At 40.7% G+C, this 19,674-nt stretch overlaps 5 protein-coding genes and 2 non-coding genes across 7 annotated transcripts; 5 read left to right on the top strand and 2 right to left on the bottom strand.

The window, feature by feature from the left end:
* The first annotated feature begins 434 nt into the window (after positions 1–434).
* Positions 435–1,235, top strand: LOC141813287 (LOB domain-containing protein 4-like). Its single transcript, XM_074701226.1, has one exon. The coding sequence runs from the start codon at positions 595–597 to the stop codon at positions 1,084–1,086; it is 492 nt and encodes a 163-aa protein (XP_074557327.1). The 5' UTR covers positions 435–594; the 3' UTR covers positions 1,087–1,235.
* A 138-nt stretch (positions 1,236–1,373) lies between these two features.
* LOC141813286 (uncharacterized) lies at positions 1,374–2,513 on the bottom strand. The gene has a single exon (XM_074701225.1). It carries the CDS (start codon positions 2,061–2,063, stop codon positions 1,410–1,412), a length of 654 nt encoding a protein of 217 aa, XP_074557326.1. The 5' UTR covers positions 2,064–2,513; the 3' UTR covers positions 1,374–1,409.
* A 6,095-nt stretch (positions 2,514–8,608) lies between these two features.
* On the top strand, positions 8,609–8,682 carry TRNAT-AGU (transfer RNA threonine (anticodon AGU)). The gene has a single exon. It is a non-coding gene; the product is annotated as a tRNA-Thr (tRNA).
* Positions 8,683–9,523: 841 nt separating this feature from the next.
* On the top strand, positions 9,524–9,597 carry TRNAT-AGU (transfer RNA threonine (anticodon AGU)). Its single transcript has one exon. It is a non-coding gene; the product is annotated as a tRNA-Thr (tRNA).
* A 580-nt stretch (positions 9,598–10,177) lies between these two features.
* Positions 10,178–11,417, top strand: LOC141813696 (RNA-binding protein 1-like). Its single transcript, XM_074701670.1, has 2 exons — positions 10,178–10,474; positions 10,567–11,417. The coding sequence occupies exons 1-2, from the start codon at positions 10,199–10,201 to the stop codon at positions 11,332–11,334; spliced, it is 1,044 nt and encodes a 347-aa protein (XP_074557771.1). The 5' UTR covers positions 10,178–10,198; the 3' UTR covers positions 11,335–11,417.
* Positions 11,418–11,479: 62 nt separating this feature from the next.
* Positions 11,480–13,059, bottom strand: LOC141813695 (pentatricopeptide repeat-containing protein At1g05600). The gene is given in 2 exon segments (XM_074701669.1): positions 11,480–12,867; positions 12,869–13,059. Coding segments are annotated over 2 exon segments (1,530 nt in total). The 5' UTR covers positions 13,055–13,059; the 3' UTR covers positions 11,480–11,523.
* Positions 13,060–13,979: 920 nt separating this feature from the next.
* Positions 13,980–18,247, top strand: LOC141813345 (eukaryotic translation initiation factor 3 subunit B-like). The gene is made up of 12 exons (XM_074701295.1): positions 13,980–14,014; positions 14,266–14,412; positions 14,503–14,743; positions 14,823–14,969; positions 15,913–16,041; positions 16,108–16,236; positions 16,301–16,384; positions 16,453–16,577; positions 16,674–16,872; positions 16,944–17,476; positions 17,569–17,677; positions 17,762–18,247. Exons 2-12 carry the CDS (start codon positions 14,291–14,293, stop codon positions 18,095–18,097), a joined length of 2,154 nt encoding a protein of 717 aa, XP_074557396.1. The 5' UTR covers positions 13,980–14,014; positions 14,266–14,290; the 3' UTR covers positions 18,098–18,247.
* The last annotated feature ends 1,427 nt before the right edge of the window (positions 18,248–19,674 follow it).

The following is a 19,674-nucleotide window of genomic DNA, read 5'->3' as shown; positions in this document are numbered from 1 at the left end:
CTGTATTAGCATTTGAACGGCGAATATTAAATCACCATCGGATCCTAGGGCTGCGGAAGGTCCCTTACTGAGCACGAAGGCTTCCTTCTCGTGAGTTCGTTCCTCTCGGCAAGGAGAGACTTCCTTTTTGTCTTCTTTTCGACTCTAGCAGCTTCCTGCGTTCTCATCCCACAACGCGTTGCTTGGTCTAACGTCCCATTGAATTGGCTTCAAAGGAAGACTAATTAATGAGCACGATTTTAGAGCAGACTACAGAGAGGGTGATGGTAATGTCTGCTTCGTTGAGATTCAGTCTCTGCAATATGACAAATAAAAAAATATCTTGTCAATCTAAATCACGATACGTGGAGACAAATCCGTCCTTCACCATCATGAACTTCACATTTCCACTTCCTCTTTATTGTCTCCTCACTGGCCAGCCATGTGATGCTTCCTGTTCTTTTGTCTTTTCCTTTCTTTTTTTTTTTTGCTCTCTGGTTCTTATGCTGAGTCAGTATAAATTTAACAAGTGCAAATTAAAAGCAGCGGCGCTGGTGAAGTAGAGAGGAAGCGGCTGGAGGAACGAGTGCAGATTAATTGTACTGTAATTTTTTTATGAAGGAAGCAGCGGGGAGGAGGCGGCAGAGCGCGGCGGCGTCGGCGTCGCCTTGTGCAGCGTGCAGGCTCCTCCGGCGGCGGTGTGTGCAGGGCTGCGTGTTCGCGCCGCATTTCCCGGCGGAGGAGCCGCGCAAGTTCGCCTGCGTGCACAGGGTGTTCGGCGCTAGCAACGTGAGCAAGCTCTTGCAGGAGATGGCAGTGCAGCACCGAGGAGACGCCGTGAGGAGTTTGGTGTTCGAGGCGGACGCCCGGGTGCGCGACCCTGTCTACGGCTGCGTCGCACTCATCTCCTCCCTCCACCGCCAAATCCAATCCCTCCAGGCTCAGCTTGCCCTCTCCCAAGCCCACATCCTACACCTCCGCATGCATCGCACCGCCACCGCCACCGCCACCGCCGCCGCCGCCAACGTCGCCTCCGGCGGCCACATCACCTCCGCCGCCTCCTCCTCTCTGTCATTGGAAGTCGATCAGACGGCTAAATTTTACTAGCTTCGCTTCTATATCAATTAACATCTAGCTACTGAATTTCATGACGATCTATGTAGATATGCTTGAACTGGAATGTAATGCAGAGCATCAAAATTTATGAACTCTCCCCTCAATTCAAGAGAAAAAGTAAGATTTAGTAATTGATCGATAAGAAAAGGCATAAAGTTTGAAGGTCACTAGCTAATCGATTAAGCAGGAGAGAAATTAGCAAGTGTTTTCCAAAGCAACAGGGTACATAATTATAGGAGACGTCCGATACGCAAGCAAAGTCAAAACTAGCTAGGAAGCCCCTTCAAACTAATGCCACTGCCATTGTCGAGCTATTAGTGGAAGTCCCTCGCCGGAGCGCCGCCTCCGTCGGATGGAGCGGATATGGCGAGGTCCGGCCACGCCAAGTTCCCGCCGGCTCCGCTGCTTCCTACCCGCCACGCGTCTCCCGGCTCGTCTAGCAGCGAGTGGGACCAAAGCAAAGCCTGGTGGCCCAGGCCACCGAACCCCATCTCCGCCGCAGCTGCCCTGGCGGCGCCGCAACCGAGCCCGAGCCCGAGCCCCAGCCCGAACCCTGCGCGGCTAGGGAGGAAAGCCTCCTCCATCCCGAGCAGCCCAGCGGCGCCTCCGGGGAACAGAGAGGCGCCGCGGCCGGCTGGCGAGTCGGAGGCTGCCACCGCGTCAGTCGATGCCAGCGGAGGCAGGGGTCGGAACTCGGGGGTTGCGCCAGCGGGAGCCGGCGACGGACGGAGGCGCTTGCGGGAGGCGCCGCCGATGGGAACATTGCGGAGCGTGCCGCCGAGCGTCCAGTAGCGTCGGCAGGACTTGCAGAAGTGCCGGGGCTGCGACATGTTGTAGTTGTTGTAGTAACAAAACTTCGTGTCCCGCGACTCACACCGCGGGCACCGCTCCCTTCCAGCTCCAGCAGCCAGCGCCGACTCCCCCTCCGCCGCCCGTCGCCGCCGCGACTCCCCTGTCTCCACCCCCATCCCGCTCCTCTCACAACTCACAACCAAGCTTGATCTCCAATCGAGCTCTCACTTCCCAAGTAGCTAAATCAACCACACATCAGGACGATCGAATTGAACAAAGCTGCAAGAAAGTTGGAGGACGATTTATAGAAGGCAGAATAAGAAGAGGGGGGAGTGGCCTCGGGATGCGCGGTAGAAAAAAAAGCCGAACATATTCGACGTCGTTGTCTCGGTCTGTACGGATTGAATTCAAAAGCTGAGCCATGGAAGTGGAAGGAGGAGGGAGGAGGGAGGAGGGAGGAGGGAGTGGTCCGTACGCTGCTAGCTACATGCATAACTTAATTTTCAGAGGACTGCGATTAGGCGATGAGAAGCCGCTGTCTTCGCCTCCAATCCCATGGCTCCTGTGTTTTTTCCGACCACTCCATCGCATCGATCCTTTCGATTGCATGCTCTCTTCCAGCAGCAGCTCTGATCAGTGCGATCCGCGGCATGCATGCACGCGGCCAGAGCAGAGTCGCGCAGAGGACGACAGTGCGAGGAGGAGCACACAGACACACATAAATACCTGCTGAACTGCTGCCGAAGCCATGGCAAGTATGAATGACTCTCGAAGAGGTTCGAGTACGCGCCACCATTGTCGGTCGATAGCTAGCACCAGCTGCTGCGATTTGGCCGCTAGCATTTTGGAATTTGCTGACTTGATGGCCACCGCTGCTGGCCCAACATCTGTCACTGTTCGACATGCAGCAGCAACAGTGCCTGGCGATTCGACATTATGCCACTCCAAATTTTTCTCCGCGCATGTCCCAAGGAGACGACGAGTCAAGGAAGTGGATAGAATTGGGAGGAGCAGCAGGATGTGCTTGCGAGGGGTGGAAAAAACTGATGGTTCAGGGAAAGGCGTAGAGACGCTGAGTACGAAAGTGTTCATATAAAATGGGTATGTTTACAGTTTGGTGGTTGAGGTTCAGTTAGGTATGGCCATGGAAGGAGACGAAGATGGTGGTGAGTCACTGTTAGTGAGCAAGCATGAGCCATGGTCGGTGTTGCAACAGTACATGGTGGTGTTGCAGTCGTCTATGAGGTAGGAGACCATGTAGGTGCTGTTAGGTCCCTGTCACTGGAATAGCTTGGTGCAGGAGACATACATGGATGCCTGCCTTTTACTTTGGAAACACATAGCTAGGGTTCCAAAATTCAAACATAGCACTGATTGATCAATTTTGTGTTTATCATCATTTGTTTGTTTGTTTGTTTCAAGTGGAGATCAATTTGTATTTACATAAAAAAACATTGAATTTGTTTAGTTAGTGTGATTCGATCACTATTTAGGACATAGGGAAGATGAGATAGGGGCAATTCAAGTTGATATAGGTACTCGATTAATCTCGGAAGTAGACGATCTTTTGCCTATTCATTTATCGGATAAATTTGAAACATAGTTGATGGACATTTAAAGATTAATCTTTCAAATATTCATCTATGTTGAGATTCAAATTTAATCTTCTTATTTGTTCTTCTAAGTGTTTTACCATTGCATAAAAATATTGTTGAAAGATAAGATCTAGGTCAAGAAGAATATGACTCACCTCTAAGGAATGAGAGAGATTGTGGAGTCTTCAAGACATGATTGAGTTGATTATTGTTGAGTAGATTTATTGAAGTGGGCAAAAATTGAATTTTAATAAAGCCGAAGTAATATCCTCTCCTATAATAGCTAATTACAACTTCTCGATTTATTTCTTCATAGATGATTGTAAATCGACTATGTGGAGTCACTGAGATGACAGATTCTACCTTTTACTGAAGAGAGAGATTGTGAGACAATAATATTATCTTACCTAAAATTAGACATCTAATTGATAAACTCTTCTTAGTTCCAAATGATTTGGAACTTTAAATCTCTTGTAGCTTGAGGAAGGCTCCCACTTAAAGACAAACGTTGAAAGACTACTTCATAGTTAATATAATTAGGCACCCAAATATGGATATGGATAGACTCCCAACTTACATGCCCAAATACAAAAACTAAGTAAACTAATCTTCCTAAGGCACATTTGATTCTCTCCAACATCTTGCACTCGTGTCCTTTAGGGTTTGATGTTGTTCGATTGAACTTGAAGTAACTTAGGCATCAAAGGGGTTACATGGTGAGTTCATGAGGAATAAAAGGACTTCAAATTAATACTCTCATTGAAGCATATCACAAAGATAAACACATGTGGTTGTGTGACCAATTATTTATTTATTTTATAAAAACATAATTTTATGAATTTTTTTTATTATAATAAAAAAAATTCACTACTTTAGTAGTTCTACACGGTCAGTCTTATGATCATTTATAAAAAAAATAAATTAAAAAATTATAATTGACCACTATTAGAAAAGACATTCTATCAACTTTATCAGAGATTCATTAATTTTATTTTTCACCATCACTATTAGAAAGAGTAACTAACTTTGTCAAATTTAGGAAGCAGCTAAAAGTTAGTATTCTTGCAAAATTTTATTTGTAAACCAATTATAATTTTTTTTTGAAAATATTTTTTCCTTTTTAAAATATAAAAATTATATATATATATATATATTTATTGAAATGGATAATAAAAAACTATATGTATAATTAATTGTATATCACGGGACAATAATTGAAGGGAATGCGCCGAGCTCGAGGCACAGATTCGTCGCCACTGGCATTCCGGATGCGCTGCGCCGCTGCGGTACGGTGCTGTGAGCCTGATCTCGTTCACGGGCTCCTCGATCGCGCCACCGCCCATCTTCCCGAGGCGGAGGAGGGCCCGATCCGGGGTAGCCTGCAGCCACGGGATGGCCGGCGCCTGAAGAGGAGAGGAGACGCGAGGAACGGACGCGTGTCGGCCGTCGAACGGCGGGGAGAAGTATTCGCCGGAGAGATGCTTCGATGAGGTTGTTTGATTGCTGTGGATTGCCACAACGATGAAGCCGATCCTTCTGCAAAACGGTAATGAGCTTCTTTCTAGTGCATCGTTGAAGAAAAATCGACTTAGGGTTTATGGACTTGGGGGAGAAAAAACAGATCTTTTCCGCTATTTTGTTACCAAACAGTTCAAATATGTCGATTTCAATCAGATTTGTGGGCTTTTAGAATAGTACATTTGGTTTTTTGTTTGAAAAAAAACAAAATGATCTTGGCTTATTTGATTGTGAAGGGGCTAGCCCTACCCTCACACAGCGGTAGAAGGCTCAAGATCTAAACTGCTATTGTGAAACTAACCAAGCACATGACCAAAGCAAACTTGCTGTGTACAAGTTGTGGTCAAAGTTTCTTGATTCTTAGTTTCTTATGCTCTGTTACTCCGAGGTGTGGATGGAGAAAGGAAAAGGAATCCTTGCGGAGAAGAAAGGAAAATAAAATCTAAGGGATGAGTAACGAATTCCTGCGGAAAGGAAGACGAAAAAGAGGGGGAAAAGAGAAACAAAGATGCAGAAGTTCTTCAACTGGTTTTTCTTCTTCGTCAGCATCGGATCGCAGGAAAGAAATTAAAGAGGGGAAAAAATCCCTGCAGAAACGGACGGAAACGGAAGAGAAAAGAAAAAGAAGGGAAAAGAATCCTCGGGAGATGGCATCAGGTCAGGTGGTGATCGAGTCCTCAGCCTTCGTCGGTGGTGCTTCTTGGGCTCCGATCGGAAGCGGAGGCTGCCCCGATCTCGCTGCCTTTGTCTCCCTCGTCGTTCCTCATGTTTTGGTAGAGATTTGAGCGAGGAAGCCGGGAAAAAAGTTGGATCTTTGGAGAGATCTGCCGGAGCAATGGAAGCCAATGCCGGAATGGTCGCGGGGTCGCACAAGCGGAAAGTTCACGATTGTATAAGATAAAGCTCGAGCTCGAGCTCTATCTTATACAATCGATTTTACGATCATCTATGAAGAAGTAGATTGAAAAATTATCATGATGAAAAAAAACATCTTGATTTTACGATTTAGATAAATTGAGAAATTATAATTGATCATAATGGAAAAGAATATTATCTTAATTTTATTGAAATTCTATATTTGTCCACTTCAACAAATCTAATTCTTTGTAACCAACTCAATTATATTTCGGAGACGATAAAAATTTGTTAACGAATCAATCGGCAAATAAATTTTATAAATCCAATCGTCTTTTTTAAAAAATTTTTGAATCCCTTCTCCCAAATAACAAATTTTGCTCAAGATAATTTTAAAATTTATTCAAAATTAATTTTAAAATTTATTTGATACGATAACCTAACTACGTCACATCTAAATTTGGTCCGTTTAAACGTCGACTGCCGAACGATGCGTATTTCGCGCCTGAGGAGATCGAGTGATCCTGCGGCGGCGCGAGAGCGGTGCAGCAGCAAGAGGGTTACAGGTGGAATGGGGGTGTCTCGTTTATCCAATCTCATCGGTCAGTCGAAAGGCGGCCTCGATCCTGCCTTCTTCGCACAAGCTTTCTAGCTCCGAGTTGGTGCCGATCGCATCAGGTGCCGCCACAACTCCGGTGCGAGAGGCGGCAGCAGGGGCAGCTCAAGTCTCTGGGAGGCCCTAGGCAAATTTTTTTTAAAATAATTATTATTATTTTAAAAAAATTTCTTTCATTTTTTTTATTCGGATTTGAGATTGATAATGGTGGGTTTAAAATTTTTTAAAAATAAATTAAAATATTAATTTTAAAAATAAATTTTTTATATAAAATTAAAATTTCTAGCTTTTTGAGATATAAAATTATTAATTAAATTTCTATATTTATTTCATTTGCAATTTCTTTAGCAGATATGAATCAATTTTCTCTATACTCATTCAAAAAAGAAATAAAACCTTTTAATTTATCTAATACAATAATAATGTTCATATCTTTATATTATAAAAATTTGCTAATAGTATTAACTGCGAATAAGATTACAAGTTTACAACAGGAATCATTGATAAAAAAATAAGAAATTAACAGAAGCATAAAAAAAATTTTTAATAGAGAAATAAGGAAGACAATACCTTTAGGTTTTAAGATCATAGAAAAATATGTAATAAAAGATCTTAATTCTGATCGTTACTCTCCTTACACCCCTTGTGATGATTTCAAAAATGTCTTGAGGAAAGAAAATAAACTATCAAATAAGTAAAATGTTTGAAGTTGAGCAAAATAGATTATTAGGTTAATAAAGAAGGAGGAGAGGAATATAAAGAAACTAATAAAATTAAAGTTTTAATAATTGAGAAATATTAAATATATTGGAATCATGCCAAAATCTCTATGAAATTCAATGATCATGCCAAATCTCTATAAAATATAATGATCATGCCAAATCTTTCCAAAATCTAATAAAGATATTTTAAAAATTTCTTATTATCTCAAAATATATAGATATATATATATATATATATAATGATTAATAATTTTTAAAAATAGGCCCCAATTTATTGGAGGCCCTAGGCACTGGGCAGCAGCGGCAAAGGCAACATGGGATCGAGCCGCGGCCGGAAAAGGAAAGACCTTCTGCGCACTTTGGAGCTTGGGGAGTAAGGAGAGGTGGGATTGGAGAAGCTCAGGGCGGGCGAAGGCGAGATTGGATGGGGAGATTAAAATACCATATCGACTATAGCGTTAATTATTTTTTAAAAATTTATTTATGGAAAAAAACATATTTAGAATTTATATAAGGTCCAATAAAGTGTTATATGTTTTTTATAGCTCAGTTGGTTAGAGCACCTGTTTTGTAAGCGGGAGGTCTTGAGTTCAACTCGAAAGCATTATTGGTGTTTTTGCATTGTATGATGAATACATTCCCAGAAATTCCTACTTGATTGCATTGATATAGTATACTATACTACGTATTTGCCTAACAAAATGCTTGAAATTTTGTTAAGACCAAAAGAACAAACAATTAGGGGTAAGTAACAATTCGTATACTATACTATGTATTTGCCTAACAAAATGCTTGAAATTTTGTTAAGACCAAAAGAACAAACAATTAGGGGTAAGTAACAATTCGTATACTATACTACGTATTTGCCTAACAAAATGCTTGAAATTTTGTTAAGACCAAAAGAACAAACAATTAGGGGTAAGTAACAGTTCGGTTAAACCGATCGAATTAAAAAATTCAGTTTGATTATTTCAAAATTTTAATTATTTTTTCTATAAAATTCGGTTAATTCGGTTCGATTTCGATTTTAAAATTCTTATTCAATTAAATCGAATAAACCAAATTATTTAAATTAGAATAAATAATTTATAAATTTTAAATAAATAAATTTATAAATTCCTAATTAATTAGTAAAATTTTTTATAATATTAAAAAATTTGATTAAAAATTGAATTAACCGATAAAATATCAATTCAGTTTGTTTGATTTTTATTGAAAAATTTGATCGGTTCGACTAGTTCAAAAAAAATTAATTTATTCGATTCAATTTTAATCGAATACTCAGTCCTATTCACAATAACATGCATTCCATTCAGATAGCGTGCGAAAACACAAATTTGTTTATGGAAAACACATTAATTATTTATGGAAAACCATATTTAGAATATAGGTAAGGTCCAATAATTTACTGTATGGCTTTCATAGCTCAGTTGGTTAGAGCACCCGTTTAGTAAGTGGGAGGTCTTGAGTTCAACTCTCAATGAAAGCATTTTTGGTTTTTTTGCATTGTATGATGTGGGAGGTCTTCAGTTCAACTCTCAATCAAAGCATTATTGGTTTTTATGCATTATATGATGAATACATTCCCTCCCAGGAATTCCTACTTGTTTGCATTGATATAGTATACTATAGGCTACATACTCCTAACAAAATGCTTGAAATTTTGTTAAGACCAAAAGAATAAACGTATAGTTAATAAAGGACGAAGCAAGAACAACAAAGGAAAGTCTTGACAATTAGAGGTGAGCAACAATTCGATTAAATCAAATAAATCGATTGAACCGATCGAATTAAAAAATTTGATTTGATTATTTCAAAATTTTAGTTATTTTTCCATAAAATTCGGTTAATTCGGTTAGATTTCGATTTTAAAATTCCTTATTCGGTTAAATCGAATAAACTGAATTATTTAAATTAGAAAAATAATTTATAAATTTTAAATAAATAAATTTATAAATACCTAATTAATTAGTAAAATTTTTATAATATTAAAAAAAATTGGTTAATTCGGTTAAAACCGAATTAACCAATAAAATATCGATTCGGTTTGTTCGATTTTTATTGAAAAATTTGATCAGTTCGATTGGTTCGAAAAAATCAATTTAATCAATTTTTTTATTTATTCGATTTAGTTTAATTTAATTTTAACTGAATACTCAATTCAGTCCGATAATAACATGCATTCCATTCAGATAGCTTGTGAAAACACAAATTTGTTCATATAATTATTGTAGTTTGACAAGTAATAACCCAGCGATAGTAGAAAACACACTAATTATTTATGGAAAAAACATATTTAGAATTTAGATAAGATCCAATAGTACTGTATGGCTTTCATAGCTCAGTTGGTTAGAGCACCCGTTTAGTAAGCGGGAGGTCTTGAGTTCAACTCTCAATGAAAGCATTTTTTGTTTTTTTGCATGATGAATACGTTCTCAGGAATTCCTACTGGAATCAAGCTTGACTTTTGTAAAATTTCCTGATTGATTTTTGAGGTGGAGATGATGCAATAAACCAGCGATCCGCCATCACCATCATTCTCGCCTCATCTAGACTCCTACAGGACTTATGCTGCTAGTTATCATGGAGAAATTCATATGGAACGTAGAACAAACGATTCTGAAGCAACAACAGCAAACGAATGCACTGCAAAGCTAACGGCTTGAGCGACATTTAACGATGATACATGAAGCCAAGAGAAAGGGAGCGATAAATTCTCATCGAGAAGCTCTCCGTCATCACCGACTCCAGAAAGTGAACCAAAACCTAGATCCGATCCAATCCCCAAAAGGAACCCTAATTTTGACCGCAGCCGTAACGGATTCGGATCATAAAATACATAATGCACGTTATACGCCGTAGGATGAGCAGCAATGGTTCATCCACCGTTCATTGTTGATGAAAGCCGGCTCCCAATCGCTAAGCCAATTACCGAATCCTCTCCGTTTCATTTCTCGCGTCGTTGCTTTGCTCGGAAGCTAAAACCCTAGCGAGCAGGAACGGAGATGTCCCCGCGCTTGCCGCCGCCGTCTGCGGCCGTTGGCGCACCACCGTCGGAGTTGGAGCGGGGGAAGCTGTTCGTAGGCGGCCTGTCGTCGGACACGAGGGAGGAGGCGCTGGCGGACTATTTCGCGAGGTACGGTGAGGTGGAGGAGGCTGTGGTGATTAAGGACCGAGTCACCGGGAATGCGAGAGGCTTCGGTTTCGTAAAGTTCGCTGACCCACAGGCCGCCGAGAGCGCGCTCAAGGAGGACAAGAAGCATGTCATTCGCGGAAGAACGGTGACTGTTCCTTCTTTTTCTTTCTCAGTCTTTCGCATCTTTGAAGTGAAATGGAGTATGACAATCTTCGTCCTTTTCTTTGATCTGTTTAGGTCACAGTGAGAAGAGCTGCTCTTCGAGTTCATCCACATCAAAACCGTGAATTCCTGAATCCAGACCAGAATGGGCAATCCATGAGATCATTCAACGACAATGGTGACGCCCACGGCACGAATTCAAAAAAGATTTTCATTGGGGGTTTGCCAGACAACGTGGATCAGCATGACCTCCAGAGCTATTTCGAGAAGTTTGGTTCCGTGGTTGATGCAGTAGTAATGTTCGATGGTATGACGCGACGATCAAGAGGCTTCGGTTTCATCACATTTTATTCCGAGGAGCCAGTCGCAATGGTGCTACGGAACAGCCACCATGAATTGAATGGCAAACTAGTGGAGGTTAAGATTGCCATCCCCAAGGATGACAGAAAATATGCTAACAACAGGTATGATTATGATTATCATAATGTGAGAGATGATCAAAGAGGTGGAAGAGGACCCTTCTATGCTCCCTATCCAGGATATCTTTACCCCAACTATGGATATTATGGACATGTTAATTATGTGACACAGCCTTTTCCTCCTCATGCATACGGAGGACTAGTTGGAGTATATAATTCCAGTGGTTTGCATGGGTTTCAATATGGCGGCCTGATAAGTTTTCCGGCGAATCCTTGGAACAATTCAAAGAGAATTTCTGAGCATGTTATGCATCCCAGCGTCGTCAATGGCAACAATGAGAACCAAAGCAGTACTGATGCTGAAAGCCAAATTGGGGGTGTGGCACAGTCAGAGTTAGAAGATGTAGAATGTGGTGCACTGTGAATTTAGATTTAACCTTGTAATTTGCTAGGTTTCTCATGATCGAGCAGTTAGTCAAATTTTTTTATTGGAATTTGTCCTTTAATTTTGTTATTTGCTGTAGCTGTCCTTCAACATTGGAATCCAACAATATACTTTGTGGTGACAACTCATCTGCGAACCTGTGCTGTTCTTAACTGTAATCATAATTACTCAATCAGAAACAGTGGTGTGTTCCAACACGTCCGAGATCAAAGCTTCCACTGTGCCATCGACAGGACAAACTTGAGAAGCGAGCGAGGTCCAGGTTTCTGCCTCAGGAATCTTACCATGGCTGATCATTTCCTCTAACCACAGCACAGCTTCAAATATCCTGCCTTCCAAACACAGCCCCTGGATTACATTGCCAAAGACGGCCCTGGTCGGTCGATACCTCCTCCTCAGCATCTTCTCCAAAATCTGCGCCGCCTCAGGAAATTGACGTTCGCCGCACAGGCCATCGATCAAAATAGTGAATGTTTCCTTCTGTGGCACACAACCCAACTGCTTCTCCATCTTGCTCAAGTACTCCACTGCCCTCGTTGGCTGCCCCTCCTTGCATAATCTTTCCATGACTAGATTGTAAGCACGGACAGATGGAACACAACCATTCTCTATCATTTCCTTGGACAACACATTTGCTGCATCGTCCGCCTTCCCCTCCCGGCATAAAGCACCAATCTTGTCTTCAAAAATGGACACAGTTGGCCTAAACCCACTTTCGATCATTTCATCGAACATTTGTTGGGCATCGACAAGTCTCCCTTCTGCATACAAATCCCCGAGCATAGCTTTGTAGCTCGCCAGGCTCTTGATCCCTCGGACCACCAGCGCCTCGTCAATTACCTTATTGACCTCCTCCGCGTTCAGCCCGCTCAGCACAGGCCCGCAGAAGGTCCGCCGGCGTTTTGGGGATTTGAGCCCCTTGAGGAGCACTCTGGCGAGGATATCCTCCGCATCGGCTGTCCGCCCGTGCCGGTGCAACGCCTCGATGAGAGTCCGGTACACGACAACGTCGGCGTCACAGCCCTTCTGGGAGATCCGCCAGAGCATGGAGAGGAGCAAGTGGTAGGCATCGTCGAGGCGGCCTGCATCGCAGAGGCCGCGCATGAGGATGCGGTAAGTGTCGCGATCGGGGTGGCAGCAGACATCTTTGAAGGCGGAGAACGCCTGGAGGGCCGCATCGGGGCGGCCGGCGCGGCAGAGTTCGTCGAGGAGGAGGTTTAGTGCAGGGGAGCCAAATTGGACTTCGCGTCTCCCGGCGCACCGCGCGACGATACCGAGGGCGAGGGTGAGGTGGCCCCCGGAGAGGAGGAGGCGGAGAAGGGCATGGAAGGAACATGACCATGAAGGCGAGTTGGATCGGGGAAGAACCCGGACGAACAGGGCGAGGGCGGTGGGGGGATCCCCGGAGAGTGCGGCGATGGCGCGGGCGAAGAGGGGGTCGGGGGAGGGGCAAGACTCGCGGAGAGAGAGGCGGTAGAGGAGGGAGGAGATGGCGGAGACCGGGAGGGGTTCAGGCGGAGAGGAGGGAATCGAGGACGGCGGAGTAGACGAGGGAGTTGTGGCGGTAGGAGGGGTAGCGGAGTGGAGCGGTGTCGAGGAGGCGGAGGGCGGCGGAGGGGTCCTTCTGCCGCCGGATGATCTGCACGAGGCGACTCGGAGTCAACACACGCGGCCACTGGCTGACGGCCGCCGCCGCCATGGGTCGGTGGGCAAAACGGAGCAGGAGAGGAGGCAGCGAGCAATAAAATTATAAATGTTTTTAAAAAATAGGTTATGTGATATAAATAATTAATAAAGCTATTAAAATTAATTCTCCTATTATTTTAACATACATACTCATATTTTCCTCTCAATTTTTTTTTACCTCGCCACTCTCTAATTTTTTATGTTGTTCAAATTTTTTTAATAAGGTAACAAGCCAAATGAAATTAGTTTTAATATTATTTAAATTGTTAAAATAATCATTCAAGTTTGATTTTTTTTAAAACTTATTTCGTTGTGATATTATTATTTTTTAATTATTTATAATTTAATTGATAATATTCGATGTTATAATATTTATAATTTTATTGATAATTTTTTGTGAACATTGTATTCACCAATAAATACGCGTGTTGAAGTTTGTTGATTTAATTTAATAAATCATTTATTTAATTAATTTTGTATATATTTAATAAATAAAAATAAATTCTTATCAAATGAACACTAAAACCTTATATGTTAATTTTTTAAAAAATAATTAAATTAAATTTTCTTGCTAATTATTTGCTTCAAGTAAAATTATAAAATCCTGACACAAAAATTGACTTCCTCAATTATGTTTCTATACATCGACCCAAATATTTTCAAATTAATATATAAATTGCAATTTTCCAGAGAGAATTCTGAACAATGAATTCTATAAAATTCACCAAAATGTCTCTGTAAAAAAAAATCAAAATTGGAAAAAAAATATTTATCATATAGATTTCTTTTTGCTATTTATTTACATGCTCTACGACTCTACGTATTCCGCCACGTCATCAACGAGGAAAATCCTAATTCCGCACCATCCTCGTCGTCCTTTAATAACCCCTCGGCGGCTGCGATGCCATTGCAGCCTACTGCGCGGCAGTCTTCTGCGACGATCGGAGATCTCGGAAAGAGAGTCAACATCTCTGTAAGATCCCTACTTACCGGAACCCTAATCCACGTAGAAGAAGAAAAAAGTGATTTCGTCGTTTTAGATCGATCTAGATTCTTCAGTATTTGTTGCAGCAAATTGTTTCTTTCAGTTCTTTTACGCCGTTACTTGGACTATTGACAGATATACTTTGTTACTTCGACACTGATAACATCTGAACCTGGTTTATCTCCATGCGAAGATTGTGTGGCAATTATTGTGTGGCATCTTGTTGGATTTCTCTGCAGAAGGTTCTACTCTTCTGTTTAGAAGATGGCAGAGGTTATTTCAATGGCAGATATAGAGGCATCTACCGCACGCCTTGGTATTGATCTCTCTTCCATTAATCTGGATTCAATCCAACTCCCTCCGGGTGTGGATTTTGGGATCCAAAGGTGATGACCATAACCTTGCATGTTATGCTGCATCCATTAGATTTTTTTTTTGGGGGGGGTCCTTATTGATTGTGTGTTTTTATTCATCAGTGATGATGATGGAGATTTGTACCAAGATGATCCTTTGGAGTTTGAAGGAGGATTCGGAAACATTATCGTGGTTGACAATTTGCCAGTTGTGCCTCCGGAGAAATTTGAGAAATTGGAAGGCGTGGTTCGCAAAATATATAGTCAGATTGGGACAATTAGAGAACGAGGAATCTGGATGCCAGTTAACTCAGAAACACAAAAGACTCTTGGGTATTGCTTCATTGAATACAACACGGCTCAGGTACTTTGTCCCTAGAGTTAAATCATGCTTTGCACTAGGTGGAAGACTAAAATTTGCATTATTTTGCTTTTGATTTCAGGAAGCAGAGTTGGCACGAGAAAAAACAAATGGATACAAATTAGATAAATCTCACATATTTGCTGTTAATGTATTGGATGATTTTGAAAAGTACATGAAGGTCCCAGAGGAGTGGAAAGCTTCTGAAATCAAACCATATATGGTTGGGGTAAATTTTTTAATCTACTTTTTTCATTTCCTTTATCTCACTCTTTGGCCTGTTGGGTGTCTAAATAAGATCCTCAATGTAATAGTGGCAAACAATACCATATTCTTGGAAAAAATAAATAAAAATTCAAAACTTATGACTTAATATATTTTATCTAGTTTGAAGAATCTCGTCATCACTTTGTAGCTCTTTGGGTTGTGTTATCTCACTCTTTGGCCTGTTGGGTGTCTAAATAAGATCCTCAATGTAATATTGGCAAACAATACCATATTCTTGGAAAAAAGGGAAAAAAACCTATGAGTTAATATATTTTCTCTAGTTTGAAGAATCTCGTCATCACTTTGTAGCTCTTTGGGTTGTGTTATCTTTTGGGACTGACAGAATTTATGTAGTAGAAAGGTTGTCTTTTTGTGCATTGCTGTTAAGGTAGATAGTTGTTTAAATACTAGTAATAATATATGCATTATGCAAATAAGACCTTTATTCTTGTTGCTCGATAACATTCTAACATCAGAGATCTACAATTGATTGTTAAGATTTAGGTAAGAGACTGATATATGCATTTTCCTATAACTGCAACTTAAATCAAGGACGTTATACTGTTTATTCATTGATAATGAGCATTATAGTAAACTCTGTGCAAAGAATTGATCTTTTTATGTAAACTGGTTTTGATTGTTTACACATGACAAGTTTTCTTACCACAATGAACTTTAAGATTTCAGTCATGGGTCATTGTTCTCTGTAGATCCTTGGAAAATAGCTACCTGAGGAGATTTTTATTCATCTATATGTGTGATATGATCTTTTTGAGTCTTTTGTTGGATTTACAGAATACCAGGAGGAACTTATTTTGCATTGTAGTTTGTGTTTGGATTAGTTATCTAACATTGATTGGGATATACAAAGGGGTGGTTTGTGTTTAAAAATTCTTCTACTACAGGAGAACTTGCAGCAGTGGCTTACAGATGAGAAAGCCCGGGATCAATTCGTCATCCGTGCAGGTTCCAACACTGAAGTTTTCTGGAATGATCCCAGGCAATTAATGCCTGAACTCGTACATCAACGACAAGTAAGGAAATACCTGAACCCTGAAGCTTGTAGCTATTGTATGCAAAGTTAATCTTATGCCTTGCAGTATTGGACTGAGAGCTTTGTCCAGTGGTCTCCTCTTGGAACCTACTTGGCCACTGTGCATAGGCAGGGTGCTGCTGTCTGGGGTGGTGCTTCTACTTTTAATCGCTTGATGAGATTTGCTCACCCTCAGGTCATATTCATGTTTTACAAGTTTAGTTTGTTATGCAGGTAATGCTAATAATTACTGCTAACAGGTAAGGCAAATTGATTTCTCTCCTGGCGAGAAGTACATCATAACATATAGCAGCCATGAGCCGAGCAAACCCCAGGATTCTCATGTAGGTAGTCAAAAGAGTTAATTCTCTGCTCCTTTTCTGGTCCTGCTTAATTTTTATTTTTACTGCAGAGAATTGTTATAAATATCTTTGATGTGAGGACTGGAAAATTGATGCTAGACTTTAAAGGAAATGCTGATGAGTTTGCCACTGGTGGAAGTGGTGGCGTCTCTGGAATTTCATGGCCTGTAATCAGGTGGTGTTTGAAATTTCATTTAATGTTTCTGATTTAATTTTAAATAGTGATGATATTGGTTCTTTTTCCCTTCACTTATTGGCATTAGTTTTTCAGGTGGGGTGGTGGTAGGGAAGACAAATATTTTGCTAGTATTGGGAAGAATGTCATTGCTGTTTATGAAACTGAAACATTTACTCCTGTCAATATAAAATCTATGAAGGTTGATAATGTCGTGGACTTCAGTTGGTCTCCCACTGATCCAATATTAGCTCTTTTTGTTCCAGAGCAAGGTGGTGGAAACCAGCCTGCCAGGGTATAGCAAAGCTTATCTTTCTATGTTTTCATAGTTGTGCTTTTAAACCGGTTGGTCATACTAATCAACAGGTGAGCCTTGTCCAAATACCTGGAAAAGAGGAGCTCAGGCAGAAGAATCTATTCAGCGTAAGCGACTGCAAAGTGTACTGGCAAAACAATGGAGAATATCTAGCTGTGAAGGTTGATAGGTACACGAAAACAAAGAAGAGCACCTACACTGGTTTTGAGCTTTTCCGTATAAAAGAAAGGGATATCCCGATTGAGGTTCTTGAACTGGATAATAAAAATGACAAAATTATTGCCTTCGCATGGGAGCCCAAGGGCCATAGATTTGCTGTTATCCACGGAGATGGTCCTCGGCCTGACATTAGCTTCTACTCGATGCGGACTAGTCAAAACACAGGCCGAGTTTCAAAACTCATGACTCTGAAATCAAAGCAGGCAAATGCACTCTATTGGTCCCCTGCTGGCCGTTACATATTGCTTGCTGGCTTGAAAGGTTTCAATGGCCAATTGGAGTTCTATAATGTCGATGAACTAGAGACTATGGCAACAGGGGAGCATTTTATGGCCACTGACATCGAATGGGATCCTACTGGCCGGTAAGTCTTATTAATTCCAGTAAACTATAGATGTTAAACATTCTTAATTTGTGTCTCAACCAGAACTTAAATATGCATATTACTGCTTGTAGATACATTGCCACCGCCGTCACATCAGTCCATGAGATGGAAAATGGATTCCACATTTGGTCCTTCAATGGAAAGCTGTTATACAGGATATCCAGGGATCATTTCTATCAGGTCAGGCGAAACTTCTTTTCCAAATGATATAAATTAATGGCATGGTGCTTCTTCAAATCTTATTATGTTTAAAAACTGAAACAGTTCTTGTGGCGTCCGAGGCCACCCTCCCTCATGACTGCCGAAAAGGAGGAAGAGATTGCTAAAAACTTGAAGAAGTACAGCAAGAAGTACGAAGCAGAGGACCAGGACGTCTCGATGCAGTTGAATGAGCAGGACCGAAAGAAGAGGAAGATGTTGCAGGATCAGTGGAATGAGTGGGTGGCTAAGTGGAAGCAGTGGCATGAAGAAGAGAGACAACTCAGGATACAGCTGAGGGATGGTGAAGCCAGCGACGAGAAGGAAGAGTACGCAGCAAAAGAAGTTGAAGTGGAAGAAGTACTTGATGTCTCGGAAGAGATTGTCCCGGACCAAGATTGATGTCTTGCTGCTAGCTATCTGATGTAGTTTCATCGATATTTTTGTACTGGATCTTATTTCTTTTTGTTACTGTATGCTTGGATGCTTTCTTGTCTCTTTTGTATATATAGTCAACGCATAAAATAGGATCAATCTTTCTTAAGGAAGTCAGCAGATGTTTAACAGAGAAAAAGTATATTAGATCATTGCAAATTCTCCGCCCACTGATATGTTCAATAAGTCTTAATTTATTCTAAGTGATTGGATTTATCGTTTCAATTGCTCTCTTTTTTACGTGCAATCTTTGATTAATTTTCACATCAGAACTTGCTAACCTTGCATTTAATGCTTCTTCATTTTCTATAAATGTAAACGTAGAGTCAAAAAAAAAGGATTAGCACAGTAACATTTCATATTTGGCTGTGTCATAAATTCCCCAGTTCATAAATTTCAATAGTTTATCGTGCAGGAGAATAAAAAGATGAGGCTCACAAACTGTTCCTAAATACAATGTTCATCACACTCCGAAGCAAAAGAAGAGGCAAGCAAAAGTGTGTGGAAATTAAAGGGAGCTTAATTAAGATAGATGACCATTTCTCTGAATTCATTCTCGAACTTTTTTTTTCTGAAAAAAAAAACTTGGATTGAATTATTGCTTCATGCACAACGAGATGTACTGTCAAATCTGAAGTCTGTGCAGTACTCCATCGACAAAGCTTGAACAGGAACTGCTTTTATCTGCAGTCAGAAACTGCGACATTTCGACGCTGCAGTTGACCACGGCGAAGGAAAACATTGTCTCAGTTTCGTCGAGATTCCACCTTGTTCCACTTCTATAATTCTGCTTTGTCGTAACCAACTCAATTATGTCTTGAGACAAGTACTGCTTACTTCATGAATTTACATGCAGAGGAAGCTCGACAATTGTAGATAAATTTCCAGCCAAGATAATCTCACGAAATGTTGCTAGGTCATCCCGTTGTAAACAATTAGACTGTTGTGAATTGATATATCCTGATTAATTAAGAAATTGACTAGCTCTTATTCGATTGACTCCGTGCATGCTCAATTGACTCGATACTCGACTGATTGATTCCATACTTGATTGACTATCCATTTAGAAAAAAGATCCACTCTCCAATCGACTAAGTCTATTTGAATCAGCATTTCTGTCCATATAACTCCGCTCCATCTACTTGACGTCCCTCATTTCTCTCCGTGATAGTCATCTGACGGACATGGGGAGAAGAGGGAGAGGAGTGGAGTAGATGATCATGGAGAGAAGGGATTAATCGATCGAGGGCGGCCAAGTATACGAGGGATATTATTTTACCATAAAATGTGATATAAATAATTAATAAAGCTATTAAAATTAATTCACCATAAAATGTCCTATTATTTTAATATAGATACTCATATTTTCCTCCCTAATTTTTTTTTATCTCACCGCTCACAGTGTTTGAATTAAAAAAACATAGATATATTCATTAATATTTTTTTTACTTTTAAATATGTTTTTTTTTTATCGTTATAGTGTTATATAAGAGTCAAATTAAAGTTTGTGTTGTTTAAATTTTTTTAATAAGGCAAAAAAAAAT

This window comes from Curcuma longa, chromosome 20 (genome assembly GCF_044706935.1).
Source record: "Curcuma longa cultivar G26 ecotype Majalengka, Jawa Barat chromosome 20, ITB_CL_G26_1.1, whole genome shotgun sequence".
Taxonomy (NCBI): Eukaryota; Viridiplantae; Streptophyta; class Magnoliopsida; order Zingiberales; family Zingiberaceae; genus Curcuma; species Curcuma longa.
Note: the sequence above shows the minus strand (reverse complement) of the source record. Positions and strands in the feature narration are given on the sequence as shown.

What these genes read in the sequence shown, in the direction of transcription:
- LOC141813286 (XM_074701225.1), bottom strand. Translation starts at nt 2,063, where the DNA reads ATGGGGGTGGAGACAGGGGAGTCGCGGCGGCGACGGGCGGCGGAGGGG.
- LOC141813287 (XM_074701226.1), top strand. Translation starts at nt 595, where the DNA reads ATGAAGGAAGCAGCGGGGAGGAGGCGGCAGAGCGCGGCGGCGTCGGCG.
- LOC141813345 (XM_074701295.1), top strand. Translation starts at nt 14,291, where the DNA reads ATGGCAGAGGTTATTTCAATGGCAGATATAGAGGCATCTACCGCACGC. An exon ending in AACTCGTACATCAACGACAA is followed by an intron (nt 16,042 to 16,107) that starts GTAAGGAAATAC and finishes TATGCCTTGCAG; the next exon opens with TATTGGACTGAGAGCTTTGT. An exon ending in TGAGATTTGCTCACCCTCAG is followed by an intron (nt 16,237 to 16,300) that starts GTCATATTCATG and finishes TACTGCTAACAG; the next exon opens with GTAAGGCAAATTGATTTCTC.
- LOC141813696 (XM_074701670.1), top strand. Translation starts at nt 10,199, where the DNA reads ATGTCCCCGCGCTTGCCGCCGCCGTCTGCGGCCGTTGGCGCACCACCG. An exon ending in ATGTCATTCGCGGAAGAACG is followed by an intron (nt 10,475 to 10,566) that starts GTGACTGTTCCT and finishes TGATCTGTTTAG; the next exon opens with GTCACAGTGAGAAGAGCTGC.